This window comes from Garra rufa, chromosome 13, assembly GCF_049309525.1.
Source record: "Garra rufa chromosome 13, GarRuf1.0, whole genome shotgun sequence".
In the NCBI taxonomy this organism is placed as follows: Eukaryota; Metazoa; Chordata; class Actinopteri; order Cypriniformes; family Cyprinidae; genus Garra; species Garra rufa.
Genome location: NC_133373.1, coordinates 36,039,893 through 36,054,985, shown reverse-complemented (window position 1 = coordinate 36,054,985; position 15,093 = coordinate 36,039,893). Strand labels below are relative to the sequence as shown.

The 15,093-nt window shown below is 32.8% G+C and overlaps 1 protein-coding gene across 2 annotated transcripts in view; it reads right to left on the bottom strand.

The window, feature by feature from the left end:
• The window catches only part of fam184ab (family with sequence similarity 184 member Ab), a 231,247-nt gene that overhangs the window by 139,116 nt on the left and 77,038 nt on the right, over positions 1-15,093 (bottom strand). For both annotated transcript variants that reach the window (XM_073853210.1, XM_073853211.1), the window contains exons 6-9: positions 13,396-13,581; positions 3,935-4,057; positions 656-817; positions 16-137 (exon numbers count right to left, since the gene is read on the bottom strand). In XM_073853210.1, the coding sequence (XP_073709311.1) occupies positions 16-137; positions 656-817; positions 3,935-4,057; positions 13,396-13,581 (593 nt within the window). The remainder of the gene's footprint in view (positions 1-15; positions 138-655; positions 818-3,934; positions 4,058-13,395; positions 13,582-15,093) is intronic.

Sequence of the window (15,093 nt, the reverse complement as noted above, 5' to 3'; positions counted from 1 at the left end):
AACATGTGCTCTTACCTGAGCGTCTCGGTCCACTTCAGCTCGAGCTCCAGGGCCATCTTATCCATTTTGAGCTTCTCTTCCTCTTTGGTAGCGATGAGTTTGGCATCGTGCTGTTGTTTCTGAGTCTCCATCTCTCCCTGAGGACAAGAGCGAGAGCGAACATTAGCTCTGATGAGCCATTAAGCGCATGACCCGTAATTGTGAGGTCTAGGAGGGCTCTTCTTCACAGCTATCAATCAAACTGGGGCCAGGAGATGGAAATCCATTTTCATTTCTCAGCTCACTCATTTCTTCTCTCACAGACACACACACACACTGGCACACTCATACAGATCTGATTCATTATGCATGGTCACTCGGAGAACCTGTGCTTCAGGTCAAGGACGCAGGAAGAGGGACCATTAAGAGCCCTCTCTAATGAAGTGTCTTTGTCATAGAAGCCAAAAATGCAGGCGGATGTAATTCAACAGGGCAATGATGAACTCATAGCTGGTGTTTTTTAGGAGCTATTTATGGAAACTGAGGGCAAAAGCAGTATGTTTAAAAAAACTGCCACATTAACTTTAATACAAAAATGTCTGCAAAACTGGGAGGAGCAGCTGAGTTATGTGACTTTGAAGTCAATTAGTTCAAGTAATTGCTTTAGGTAATAGACCTGAAGGGCTGTTAGGAGGTTGCTGGTCTCTCTGAGTCTGGCTCGTGTGGCATCCAGCTCTTCTAGAAGCTTCTTCTGGGCGTCCTTCAGATTGGAGATGTGTCCCTCAGCAGAACCAAGACCCTGCTCTCCCTGCTTCACCAGCTCCTGGAGTCGACTCACCTGAGGAAAAAGAGTTACTCACTTTTGAGCAGATGCTTCCTGAGGACACTGTAAGAATGAGGCAAAATAAAATAAAATACTATTTTTAGTAATAAAAACCACACTCTAAAACTACACGCTTCTTAATAAATAAAACAAAATACAAATACTTTTACTATCATTTGTATTAAAAACTATAAAAACATTCAGAAGACAAGCATTCGAATATTAATATAATTAATATACGATGGTATAATTTATATAATTACTAACATCCACATCTTCAAGGACACTGCAAGAATGAGGAACTCTTCTTAAATAAAATAAAATGTTTTTTATATTATTTGTAATAAATAATATAAAAATATTCAGAAAACAAGCCTATTTGTATAAATAATATTTGACTGTATAATTTATATAATTAATTAATAACAATTACCTTCTCAGAATACTTTTCAAGGACACTCTTCTTAATAAAGTAAAATAAAATAAAATAATTTTAGTATTATTTGTAATAAAAACTATAAAAAGATTCAGGAAAAAACACATTTGTATAAATAATATATGACTGTATAATTTCAAGGACACTTTTCAAGGGCACTCATTTGAATAAAATAAAATAAAATATATCTTTTATATTATGTGTAATAAAAAATATAAAAATATTCAGAAAACAAGCATATTTATATAAATAATATATGACTGTATAATTTATATAATTAATTATTAACAATTACCTTTTCAAGGACACTTTTCAAGGGCACTCTTCTTAAAATAAAATAAAATAAAATAAACACTTTTAGTATTATTTGTAATAAAAACTATGACTAGATGACTAGAAAGTACCTTTTCAAGGACACTAAGAATGAGACTGTATTCTTAAGATAAAAAAAGAATTTTAATATTATTTGTAATAATATAAAAATATTCAGAAAACAAGCATATTTGTAAAAATTATATATGATTATATAATTTATATAATTAAATACTAACAAGGACCTTTTCAAGGACAATGTAAGAATTAAGCACTCTTCTTATAAAATAAAATAAAATAAAATAAAATAAAACAAAACAAAATAAAAATACTTTTAGTATTATTTGTAATAATAAATAAAAAATATTCAGAACCAAGCATATTTGTATAAATAATGATTTGTGTAAGTTACATAATTAAATACTAACAAGTACCTTTCAAGGACACTGTAAGAATTAGACACTCTTCTTAATAAAAAAATCTAAATATAAAAAAATATAATATAAATTTTTTTTGTATTATTTGTAATAAAAAAATATACAAATATTTAGAAACATGGATATTTGTATATATAATATCTGACTGTATAATTTATATAATTAATTACAAAAATAAATAAAAATAAATAAATCAACTAAACTCAACTCAATAGTCTTTTTTTAAATAAAAAAAATAACTAGAATAGTTGTTAGATGTTTTTTGGCACAATTATTATACCAATTAGCAAGCAGCTGCTGGAAGAAAAAATATTACCAATTATTTTTCAGGTCTTAGTGGATCTGTTAGCTGATTTTAGAGGGGTTTTAGGTACTTTTTAGGCTGATCACAAAGCTAAAACAGCCAAAGACCAGCCTAGGCCAGCTGGGAAACCAGCTAAGACGAACAAATCAGCAGGATATCTTCTAAAGGAGGCATCCTAACCAAAATGTAACCTCTTACGTGAGTGAGAATAGAAATGCTATTCATGCTTATTCAGTATCTCAAATGCTCAAAGTTCATACCAACAGAGAACGTTAATAAAACATAGAGATTTATGGCTTTTTAATGAGACTCAGCTATTTTTGAACAGCCTTGAAGTGGGAAGCACAGCTAAATATGTAGCCTAGGTATAGAGTTAGTTTCAAAATGGACTAAGGTGGTTGGTTAGCAATAAACCAGCTACCAGCTGGACTAGTTTTTGTCACATGGATGATGATAAATCAGCTAATGATCAGTAGACCAGCTAGAAACCACAACTACACTCTTAAAAATAAAGGTTCTTTACTGGCATTGATAGCTCCATTAAGAACCTTGAACATCCATGGAACCTTTCAAATGCAGAAAAGGTTCTTTAGATTTTTTAAATGTTCTTTAAAATGGTTCTTTTAAGAACTGATCACTGAAAGGTTCTTTGGGGAACCAAAAATGGTTCATCTATGGCATCACTGCAGAAACACCCTTTTGGAACCTTTATTGTTATCTTCTAAAGGTGCCATCCTAACCAAAATGTGATCTCTTACGTGATTGAGAATAGAAATGCTATTCATGCTTATTCAGTCTCTCAAATGCTCAAAGTTCATACCAACAGAGAACATTAATAAAATATAGAGATTTATGGCTTTTTAATGAGACTCTATTTTGAAACAGCCTTGAAGTGAGAAGCACAGCTAAATATGTAGTCTAGGCTTAGAGTTAGTTTCTATATGGACCAAGCTGGTTGATCAGCAATAAACCAGCTACCAGCTGGACTAGTTTTTGTCACATGGATGATGATAAATCAGCTAATGACCAGGTTAGACCAACTAGAAACCACAACTACACTCTTAAAAATAAAGGTTCTTTACTGGCATTGACAGTTTCATTAATAACCTTGAACATCCATGGAACCTTTCAAATGCAGAAAAGGTTCTTTAGATTTTTCTAAATGTTCTTTAAAATAGTTCTTTTAAGAACTGTTCACTGAAAGGTTTTTTGGGGAACCAAAAATGGTTGTTCTATGGCATCACTGCAAAAACACCCTTTTGGAACCTTTATTTTTAAGAGTGTATTGTATTTCAAAACACAGATACCATCTGAAGATGGATTTCCTGGCAAGAGCTTCATACACATTTATTCTAAGCAAATTGCGACTCAAAAAGTGAATGAAACGTGGCTAAAGTGAATGTTAGGGTAATAATCAGTGATGCCGCTTCTCTTCAGGGGTCTCCTTGGCCCATTTGCTGCTGTGGCTAAGGTACATGGGACTCAGCCAGATTTGAGCTCCGGAAGCCCATTAAAACACATTGAGACTAATGAGATGATAAACACCTGACATCGAAATTAATCACCTCCTCCCTCTGCTTCCGTGCCTTCCTTTCTACATGCTAAATCACAAATCACTTTCATAGAGTCAACAAAGGTTGTACCTCACTGTTGGCCATGTTGAGTTTGGCTGAGAGCTCCTCTCGCAGACTGTCCAGTTCCTCTCGTAAAAGGCTCTTCTGTTTCTCTAAAGAGCTGCGTTCCTTCTCGAACTGTTCCTCCATTTCCTATAAATTCCAACAGAAGATGCTGATTACAAATGACGACAGCTTACAAACATGAGAAACAATTTATGCTATTGGAAATAAGGCAGCCATGTGGAGGGATTTAATAAAAAGTGAAAATCCTGTCATTTACTACTTATTCTGATGTTGATCCATATCCATATGAGGAAAGAAACTCACAAGGGAGAGTAAATAACGACTGCAGTTTCATTATTGGATGAGCTTTTCCTTTAATCATAATAGAAATCTTTTTTAGGCCTTGGCATTTTGAAGGCATCACTGTCTGGAAATTTAATTTCTAACATGTCAGGGTAGGGCCTTGGAAAATCCACTTAATATCTGTCTCGTGAAGCAAGAAGAAATAAGATGACGAGATTTGCAATGCAAAAACAAGGCATGAGAAGAAATTAATAACTATACATTATTCATCATGAGATTCTTGAGCTTTATTGAGCTCTTCTGGAAGATTACAATACAGAAACTAATCATAGCCATCCTGTGACATTTACAGAATGAAATGCAGTTTTTGATTGTGTCCTGCCCACCACACTTGAGGATACAATGTGTCTTATTATAGCGCTTGCAAGGTAGGAATAAATTAATATTCCTCAAATAATCTGGTTATATATGGTAATTCTAAGAATTAAAATTCTGTACTTAATTGAACCTGAACCACTTATATTTACAGAATCAGTTTAAACTTTTTGTAGTTCATTTTAACTTGGGACACATTGACTGATAGAATGTTTCATCTACTAATATAGGTATTTTGCTTAGTCCTAAAAAAGGCAAAAAGGTCCATGAAAAGAATATACATTACTGTTCAAATATTTCTTAACAATGTTGAAAAGAAGTTGAAAGGAAAAGTTGCTATATATGTTGAGGGGTGCTTGAAAGAGCTTGAATTAGTCAGATCGAGAAATGTGTCAAAAATATAATATTGTTGAAAATGTACAATGATGGTTCACTGATTATAGCCCTATAAACTATTTTACTTCCATTTGCTTTCCTTCCTTTTTTTTCTGGATTCCATTTTTTCCCATTTTTTTTAAATAATAAATAATTTAAAAAATTTTAAATGGTTAAATTAAATTTTATTAATCAAAAACATGTCTAATTAACTGAAATCATGAAACTTATACAAGTTTTTTGTAAACAATAACAGGACCCTGTATTTTTCCCCTGCTTCAGAAATTCTTTGTTATGTACTTAATTTTTTCTGGTAGTCAAATGATTTTTAGTGCCCTATACTTTTTTTTTTTCCAAATTCTGATTTAATTAAATTTTAATAATCAAAACTTTTTTTGTAAACAATAACAGGACCCTATAAAATGGTGATTGTTTTTTTTTCCATCATCAAAAATTCTGTTATGTACTTTGACTTTTGGGGGTTGAATAATTTTGAACATGAACGTTTAGAGCCAATTAGATTTTTTTTTTATTATTCATCAACTTACATTCTCAGAATTACTCAAATGTGTAGTAGTTCCTTTCTCCAATAGTGTAATGACGCCTTTGTTGAATTGTTTTCACAAAATTTTGTCTGCAGCAAAATGTCTTGCAGATCAAAAAAAGTTGAATAATTTAGAATGCAAATGTATATGTATATACAGTCAAGCCTGAAATTATTCATACCCCTGGCAAATTCTGACTTAAAGTTACTTTTATTCAACCACCAAGTTTTTTTTTGACCGGAAATGACACAGGTTTCCCCCAAAAGATTATAAGATGTACAAGAGACATTATTGTGTAAAAAAATATTTCTAAGCTTTTATTTACATTTGAACAAAAAGTGGCATGTCCAAAATTATTCATACATTTTGCAAACTGTCACAGTCTATGGGAAAATCCAAAGTTCTACACCATTCCAAATAATCCAAGCTGTTCTAAAGCATCCTAATTACCCTGATTCATTGGGAACAGCTGTTTTAATCAGCTCAACAGGTGAAAAACAGAAGCTCTTTGTTGCTCGGCATTGTGGCTGCTCACAAGTCAGGAAAGGGCTATAAGACCATATCTAAATGTTTTGAAGTTCCAGTGGCTACAGTGCAAAGTATTATTAAAAAATACAAGACGTTCCGTACTGTGAAAAATCTCAGAGGATGTGGTCGGAAGCAAAAAGTGACACCTGTGCTGGCCACGAGGATAGTGAGAGAGGTAAAAAAGAATCCAAGGATCACCACCAAGGCCATCCTGATGAATCTGGGCTCTACTGGTGGCAACATCTCAAGGCAGACAGTCCAACAGACACTGCACATCGGTGGGTTCCACGGACGCAGACCAATGAGGACACCACTTCTCCAGATAAGGCACACAAAAGCCCGCTTTGCCTTTGCAAATGCTCTGCTGGACAAAGAAGAAGATTTCTGGTCTTCTGTTTAATGGTCAGATGAAACAAAAATTGAATTGTTTGGCCACAATGATGTAGCCTTCATTTGGTGTAAAAAAGGAGAAGTCTTCAACCCTAAGAACACCATCCCCACTGTCAAACATGGTGGTGGGAACCTAATGTTTTGGGGGTGTTTTTCAAACGGTGGACCAGGGAACCTAATCACAGTAAACAGCGCCATGAAAAAGGAGCAATACTTCAGAATTCACAACAACAACATCAGGCAGTCTGCAGAGAAACTTGGCCTTGGGCAGCAGTGGACATTTCATCACGACAACGACCCAAAACACAGCAAAAGTGGTGAAGAAATAGTTAGCAGACAAAAACATTAGCGTTTTGCAGTGGCTCAGTCAGAGTCCTGACTTAAATCCAATTGAGAATCTGTGGAGGGAGCCAAAGATCAGGGTGATGGCAAGGAGACCCTCCAACCTGAAAGAGTTGGAGCTCATCGCTAAAGATGAATTGGCTAAAATACCAGTGGAGACATGCAAAAAGCTGGTCAGCAATTATAGGAAGCGTTTGATTGCTGTAATAGCCAATAAAGGGTTTTCTATTGATTATTGAGAAGGGTATGAATAATTTTAGACATGCCACTTTTTGTTCAAATGTAAATAAAAGATGAGTGATATTTTTTACCAGAATGATGCCTCTTGTACATCGTCTTACTATCCTCTGGGAGACGTCTGTGTCATTTCTAATAAAAAAAAAACTTGCTGGTTGAATAAAAGAAACTTTATATCAGAATTTGCCAGGGGTATGAATAATTTCGGGCTTGACTGTATATATATATATATATATGTATATGTTTCAAGTTGAATGAAAGTGAATTAAAGATAAAAGAAAGTGAGCTCCTTGCCCATGTTGATTAAACTGAAGTCCACATCGAATCCAATCCACGTCACATTTCCATACACACATCACCTAAAAGAACAGGCTGTGAAAAGCCTGTGCGTATGTGGGCGAAAGAGGAGAAAGAGGCCTTAAGTAAGCCTGTTTAAAAAATTGATGGTTAGCAGCACAGATGAACAAATGGGCCGTGCGCTCAGTATAGCCGCCATGTGTGCATAATTCACTCCATCACTAATTGAAGCCACACAAATATGCAAATGCCACCTCCTGAGTGCCTCGGTAGTGACACAAGACATGCGTTACGTTGGTAAAAATGGATCCATGCTGTGATCCATGTCAAATAAAAAATAAAAAAAATCCCACCCAGAAAATATAAAATACATCGCGTACATGCTCGCCCACAGCGGCTCCATTCTGTGGAGGTTTCCAAAATAAAGGTTCCTCTAATGCTCTGAGGGTCTGTCATCAGAGGAGTGAGTCACCAAACCCACTTTGGACACTCAGTAGAAACCGAATGCGCTCTGGAAAAGAAAGATAAAGAAGGAGAGAGTGGAAGGGCCCTAGGCTTCATCTAAAATAGGACGTCAGCGCGGTCGTCACACCGCTTCTGTACGAGGCTGTGAGTCAGCGGCACACTCTAACAGAGGCCACTCTCATTGATTATTCATCCGCGCCTCAATTTTTCAAACTGCATTTCCATTTCTGAGGGCGGCGGGCGCTACGGCGGAGGCGCGATAAGCCCAAAACGGCCACGCTGTAATGTGATTAACTTCTGGCAGCTCCGGCATCACCGGCGACGTCCACCGGCACAAAGGTTTGCTGAAGGGTCGTACGGGTTTGACAGCAGGTGATAAAGGCGGAGCAGGCTGACTTTGGGCAGGTTTAATCTCTGTAAGCATGGAAAGAATGTGGAAACTCTCTGTTCGGCTTGTTAAGGATGGAATACACAACTTTTAAAATCTGGAAAGGTTTTAAAACAAAAGGCATTTTATTAGCTGACTTTGTAAAAAGTTACAGAGGGAAAAAATGGGCATCATATTCACTACAAGTTGAAAGTTTTTGGATAGATTTTAGTGTAAAGTCTTCTAAAGAAGTTTTCTGCTCACCGAGCCTGCATTTATTTGACTTAAAATACAGCAAAAACAGTTAAACAATTCTGAATTTTTTTTTACAATTTAATATAACTGCTTTCTATTTGAATATATTTTAGAATGTAATTTATTTCTGTGATTAAAGTTACATTTTCAGCATCATTACACCAGTCTTCAGTGTCACATGATCCTTCAGAAATCATTCTAATATGCTAAAATGCGCCACAAAAGAGATTTAACAATGAAAAGTCAAAAAATATTAAATGTCCATAAAAAATATTAAAAACTATATATATATATATATATATATAATAACATAAAGATAAATGTACACTTTTGTACATAAATACATTTAATATAATTTTTTGCATAATTACTTTTATTAATTAGCATATTATTATTATACCTTCACACATACACATACAATAAGATTTTTGTAAATAAATTAATAATAATAAAACAACAATACCCTTGGCAGAGGAGATTATATTATCTCAATGGGACCTTTTTGAAATAAAATAAAATAAAATAAAATAAAATAAAATAAAATAAAATAAAATAAAATAAAATAAAATAAAATAAAATAAAATAAAATAAAATAAAATAAAATAAAATAAAATAAAATAAAATAAAATAAAATAAAATAAATACTCAGCAATTACAAACTGAATTGATCAAAAGACTTTAATTGTTTTAAATGTAATAATAACAAATGTTTATTGTTCAGCAAATCAGCATATTAGAATAATTTCTGAAGGATCATGTGACATTGAATACATTTTGAAATATTAAAAAATGTTTAAACTGTAATATTTTATACTAAAAGTTTTACAGTTTTTTTTTGACTTCTTTGAAAATAAATGAGATATTACTGCTTTTGCACAGTGTTGTTTAATTTTTTCCATCAAATGTTTTTGTACAAAGAAAACTTCCAATAATAACTTAGAATTATAAGCTAGTTTAATTATAAAAAGGAAACCAAGACTGCTTACATTCATTTTATATGTGACCCTGGACCACAAAACCAGTCATAAGGGTAATTTTTTTTTAAATTGAGATTTATACATCACCTGGACTTGAATAAAGCTGAATAAATAAGCTTTCCATTGATGCAATGCATATTACTAATCAAAAACTAAGCTGGATATATTTACAGTAGGAAATTAACAAAATATCTTAATTGAACATGATTTTACTTAATATCCTAATGATTTTTGGCATTAAAAAAATCAATAACTTTGACCCATACAATGAATTTTGGCTATTGCTACAAATAAACCAATGCTACTTCAGACATGCTGGTCCAGGGTCACATATGTAAAAACATTAAGAATAGGATCAAGTTACAATCCAATCAGTACTAATGCTGAATCAGAATCGTGTCTATTTCTGCATGTCTCTTTCCAGGTACTCTAGACCTCCTTGGCATGAGTCAACATCCTCGTTAGACCTTGGCTTCAGTGACCTGAAAATGAACGCACACCCTGGGAACACCATAACTGCGGGCACGCTCTCTGAACAGGAAAGAGAAATAACTCACTGCTGCTCTGCGACGCTCGGCTAACGACCTGTGCGTGATTTATAATTGCAAAAAGATTAAGCAGTTGTGAAGCGTTTGGATGTGGATGTGCCGGCCTGCTGGCAGCTGCCTGTTTTGGGGGAGGGTGGCAGATTGCGCTCTGACTGAGTCAATCCCGTGCAGCTTGTGTATGCTTTCATTTCATATGCTATCAGCTAGCAGAATCAAAACAGACGGTTTAGTCATGACATTTGCCATTTACAAGCCTGTCTCCACTGATGAGGGAAATAACAGTTATGACTTACATTTTTAAATCGATAAAGAGTGAGTGTGTCCTGTTTGGGACACCTTGAACGGGACGGAGGTGTGAGTGTGTGAGAAATGAATTTGCACTGTTGTGCCTAACGATGCATGGACGCCAAGCTGTGTACCACACTCTTCCTTTTTTACCGAACCTCCTGGAGCTAAGGCACCTGTGCTTTCCTTTTCTCTCTGTCTATTGGTTTAGTGCTTTTTTCTCTCTTACATACATTTCTAAAAATAGTTGAGGTTGAAATCAAACCTGTTTATAGCCTGGTTACATTGGAGAGTCTTTTAAAGTTTTACATGTGACTTATAGAAAATTATCTGGTGCTTTCAAAGGCATCATGCACCAGTTTTTTTGTTTCAAGTGGCATTTCTGGATCACTTGGTGCTCTAGGCAAGATAAGACATGACCAAAGGGAGGAAAAAATACTTTTTAACATCTTATTAGTTATTTATTTAAGTATAAGATATGTTAGTCAAGCAGTGCAGTTGACATTTAAGATGTGCAAAGAGACCTGCATGGTTAGGATAGCAAAATAACACTTTACAAGGAAAATACATGTCCCTATTTTTTTTGTTGCTGATGTCTAATCAAACTAGCATTTATTTTTTTGATATATCAAGTATTTTGCTGCAATGTGTTTACAAAATCAAGAAAAAAAAAAGATTAAATACATTAAATCTGAAAGTGTAAACTAGTTTAACAAATGTTATTTTTTTCATTAACACAGTATTTGAGTAATTTTGCTAAAATTAGTTTATTTTAATTTAGTTTATTTTATTTCAGTTACGTTTTTCATCTAATATTACAATTTTATTCCATCTTTATTTTAGGTACCAAAAATAATTTGAATGGTTTTAATTAACAACAACAACAGTGAAATTAAATGAATGAATTTTAGTTTGTTATAGAGCTTTTATTACTATATTTTATATTTTTAGATAGATAGATAAACAGAACAATAGAACGATAGATAGAACGATAGATAGAACGATAGAACGATAGAACGATAGAACGATAGATAGATAGATAGATAGATAGATAGATAGATAGATAGATAGATAGATAGATAGATAGATAGATAGATAGATAGATAGATAGATAGATAGATAGATAGATAGATAGATAGATAGATAGATAGGGTAACACTTTATTTTACGGTTTCTTAACTAGTTGCTTATTAGCATGCATATTAATAGAATATTAGCCATTTATTAGTACTAATTAAGCACATATTAATGCATCATTCTACATGACCTTATTCTACATCCCTAATCCTACCCAATACCTAAACTTAACAACTACCTAACTAAATATTAATAAGCAGCAAATTCGGAATTTATTGAGGAAAAAGTCATAGTTAGTAGTAAATAAGTGTTCCCTATTCTAAAGAGTTACAGATAGATAGATAGATAGATAGATAGATAGATAGATAGATAGATAGATAGATAGATAGATAGATAGAACGATAGATAGATAGATAGATAGATAGATAGATAGATAGATAGATAGATAGATAAACAGAACAATAGATAGATAGATAGATAGATAGATAGATAGATAGATAGATAGATAGATAGATAGATAGATAGATAGATAGATAGATAGATAGATAGATAGATAAACAGAACGATAGATAGATAGATAGATAGATAGATAGATAGATAGATAGATAGATAGATAGATAGAACGATAGAACGATAGAACGATAGAACGATAGATAGATAGAACGATAGAACGATAGATAGATAGATAGATAGATAGATAGATAGATAGATAGATAGATAGATAGATAGAACGATAGAACGATAGATAGATAGATAGATAGATAGATAGATAGAACGATAGATAGAACGATAGATAGATAGATAGATAGATAGATAGATAGATAGATAGATAGATAGATAGATAGATAGATAGATAGATAGATAAACAGAACAATAGATAGATAGATAGATAGATAGATAGATAGATAGATAGATAGATAGATAGATAGATAGATAGATAGATAGATAGATAGATAAACAGAACGATAGATAGATAGATAGATAGATAGATAGATAGATAGATAGATAGAACGATAGAACGATAGAACGATAGAACGATAGAACGATAGATAGATAGAACGATAGAACGATAGATAGATAGATAGATAGATAGATAGATAGATAGATAGATAGATAGATAGATAGATAGATAGATAGATAGATAGATAGATAGATAGATAGATAGATAGATAGATAGATAGATAGATAGATAGATAGGGTAACACTTTATTTTACGGTTTCTTAACTAGTTGCTTATTAGCATGCATATTAATAGAATATTAGCCATTTATTAGTACTAATTAAGCACATATTAATGCATCATTCTACATGACCTTATTCTACATCCCTAATCCTACCCAATACCTAAACTTAACAACTACCTAACTAAATATTAATAAGCAGCAAATTCGGAATTTATTGAGGAAAAAGTCATAGTTAGTAGTAAATAAGTGTTCCCTATTCTAAAGAGTTACAGACAGACAGACAGATAGATAGATAGATAGATAGATAGATAGATAGATAGATAGATAGATAGATAGATAGATAGATAGATAGATAGATAGATAGATAGATAGATAGATAGATAGATAGATAGATAGATAGATAGATAGATAGATAGATAAACAGAACAATAGATAGATAGATAGATAGATAGATAGATAGATAGATAGATAGATAGATAGATAGATAGATAGATAGATAGATAGATAGATAGATAGATAGATAGATAGATAGATAGATAGATAGATAGATAGATAGATAGATAGATAGATAGAGAACAACGAATTATAGAACAATAGATAGATAGATGGATGATAGTTAAAATGATTATAGATAGGTATAATGATAGATGGAACAATAGAATAAATGTGGTTTGTCAAATGACTATGTCCTTCAAGCCCTAAACCTTTAACAATCGTTTTCTCTGATCTTCCACTTCCGCACAATGGTACGTCTTGTTCTTTCTCAAGGTGACACCTCCTGACTGACGCTAGCTAGCGAGTTACTCTTCAGTCTGAACCTAACGACTAAAGCGCAGTCATGCTGATATCTCAACAGGACAGCTCTGGGAGTCTTTAGAAAGTTGTATGTGAGCCCAGGCTGACAGCCAGTGGGTGTTGTGACAGAGTTCACTCACGGACAGGAGTCGGTTCTTCTCTTTCTCAGAGTTGCTCTGGGTGTTTTCAAGAGCTGCCCGATGCTTCCTGGAGAGCTCATCCAGCGCCCGGCTGTGGGAATCCTTAAAGTGAGCCGTGTCCTCTTCATATTTGGCACGCAAGTTCATGAGCTCCTTCTCATAGATCTGCTTCTCCTCTCGAAGTGACTGTTGAGGGGGAAAAAAGTCAGAGACAAATGGATTTAAAAGATGGGATAATTTTTATATACAATTGTTGGCCTTTTCGCATTCACATAGATAAAAATGTCAGTCTGTGATAGCTGAGTATGGTTTGTGAAAAGAGCACAAACAGGCATGAATAAGAGACACGGTGTCTTGTTCAGAAATGTTATGAATCCAATCTAAAAGTGTACCAGTGAAAGCTGAGGGACACTCAAAGCCCACACTGACACTGTAATGCAACTGGCCGCAAGTAAATAAACTTCCCATTATAGGAGCAGCAGAAGTGTCGGCAGAGTGAATCACTCCACAACGCTTTCCCGCTCTATTTGGTGAGTGTTGTCATAGTAACACCTAACTCAAGGCTGTGCTGCTAACAAACTGTGATGTGGGCGACACAAAGAAACAGAGAGAAAGCTTGATGAGACCTTTTCAAATGGGAATTATCCTGAAATTCGACCACATAGCAGCAGGGAGAGCCAATAATATACTGGTACTTTATATTTATTCTACATACTACGTTTTTGACTAGTTGGTCTTAGGGAAGTGGTGAATTTAGGCTGGTTTTAGCTGACCCCCATCTGACTTGTTTAATAGGCTAATGTTCATAGAAGACACAGTCTTGTGTTTCCAATACAGCTAAAAGGAATGCAAGTGAAATAGATTATAGGAGTCTTCTAAAATCAATCAATAAATCAATTTATTTATGCAACTTTATGCATTTGAATTACGTATAAGATTTTCATCCATTTGGATTCAATTTGCATCAAAATATGATTATTTAATAATAAAATCAAATAGATGTAAATATTTAGAAATAAATTATGCATTATGCAATTTTTTAATGTCATTTTAATTTAAGTAATTTATCATTTGAGTGCAAAAATCTTACACATTTAATTTATTTTACTGACTGACAAATATGCATCACATAAAGTTAGTTCGAAAATAACATAATAAATAAATATGCATTAAAATATGATTTAAATAAAATCAAATAGATGTAAATATTTTAAAATAAATTATTTTATTTTTTATTTTATTTAATTTAATTTTTAATTTAAGTTTTAATTTAAGTTATTTAATTTTTAGAAATAAATTATGCATTATGCGATTTCTAATGTAATTTTTAGTGAAATTTTATTCAAGTTATTTATAATTTAAATGCAAAAATCTTACACATTTTATTTATTTTACTGACTGACAAATATGTATCACATAAAGTTAGTTTGAAAATAACTGAATATTGTTAGCCATAATCATGTTCAAAACTTTTAAGTGAATAAATATGCATTAAAATATGATTTAAATAAAACCAAATAGATGTAAATATTTAAAAAAAAATCAATTATGTTTCATTGTTTTATTTTATTTTATTGTATTTTTATTTAATGTTTTTCCTTTTCTTTTCTTTTCTTTTTTATTTTAAATCAAATCAAATTAAATTATTTTTTTCTTTTCTTTTTTATTTATTTGTTTATTTATCAATTTATCTATTTT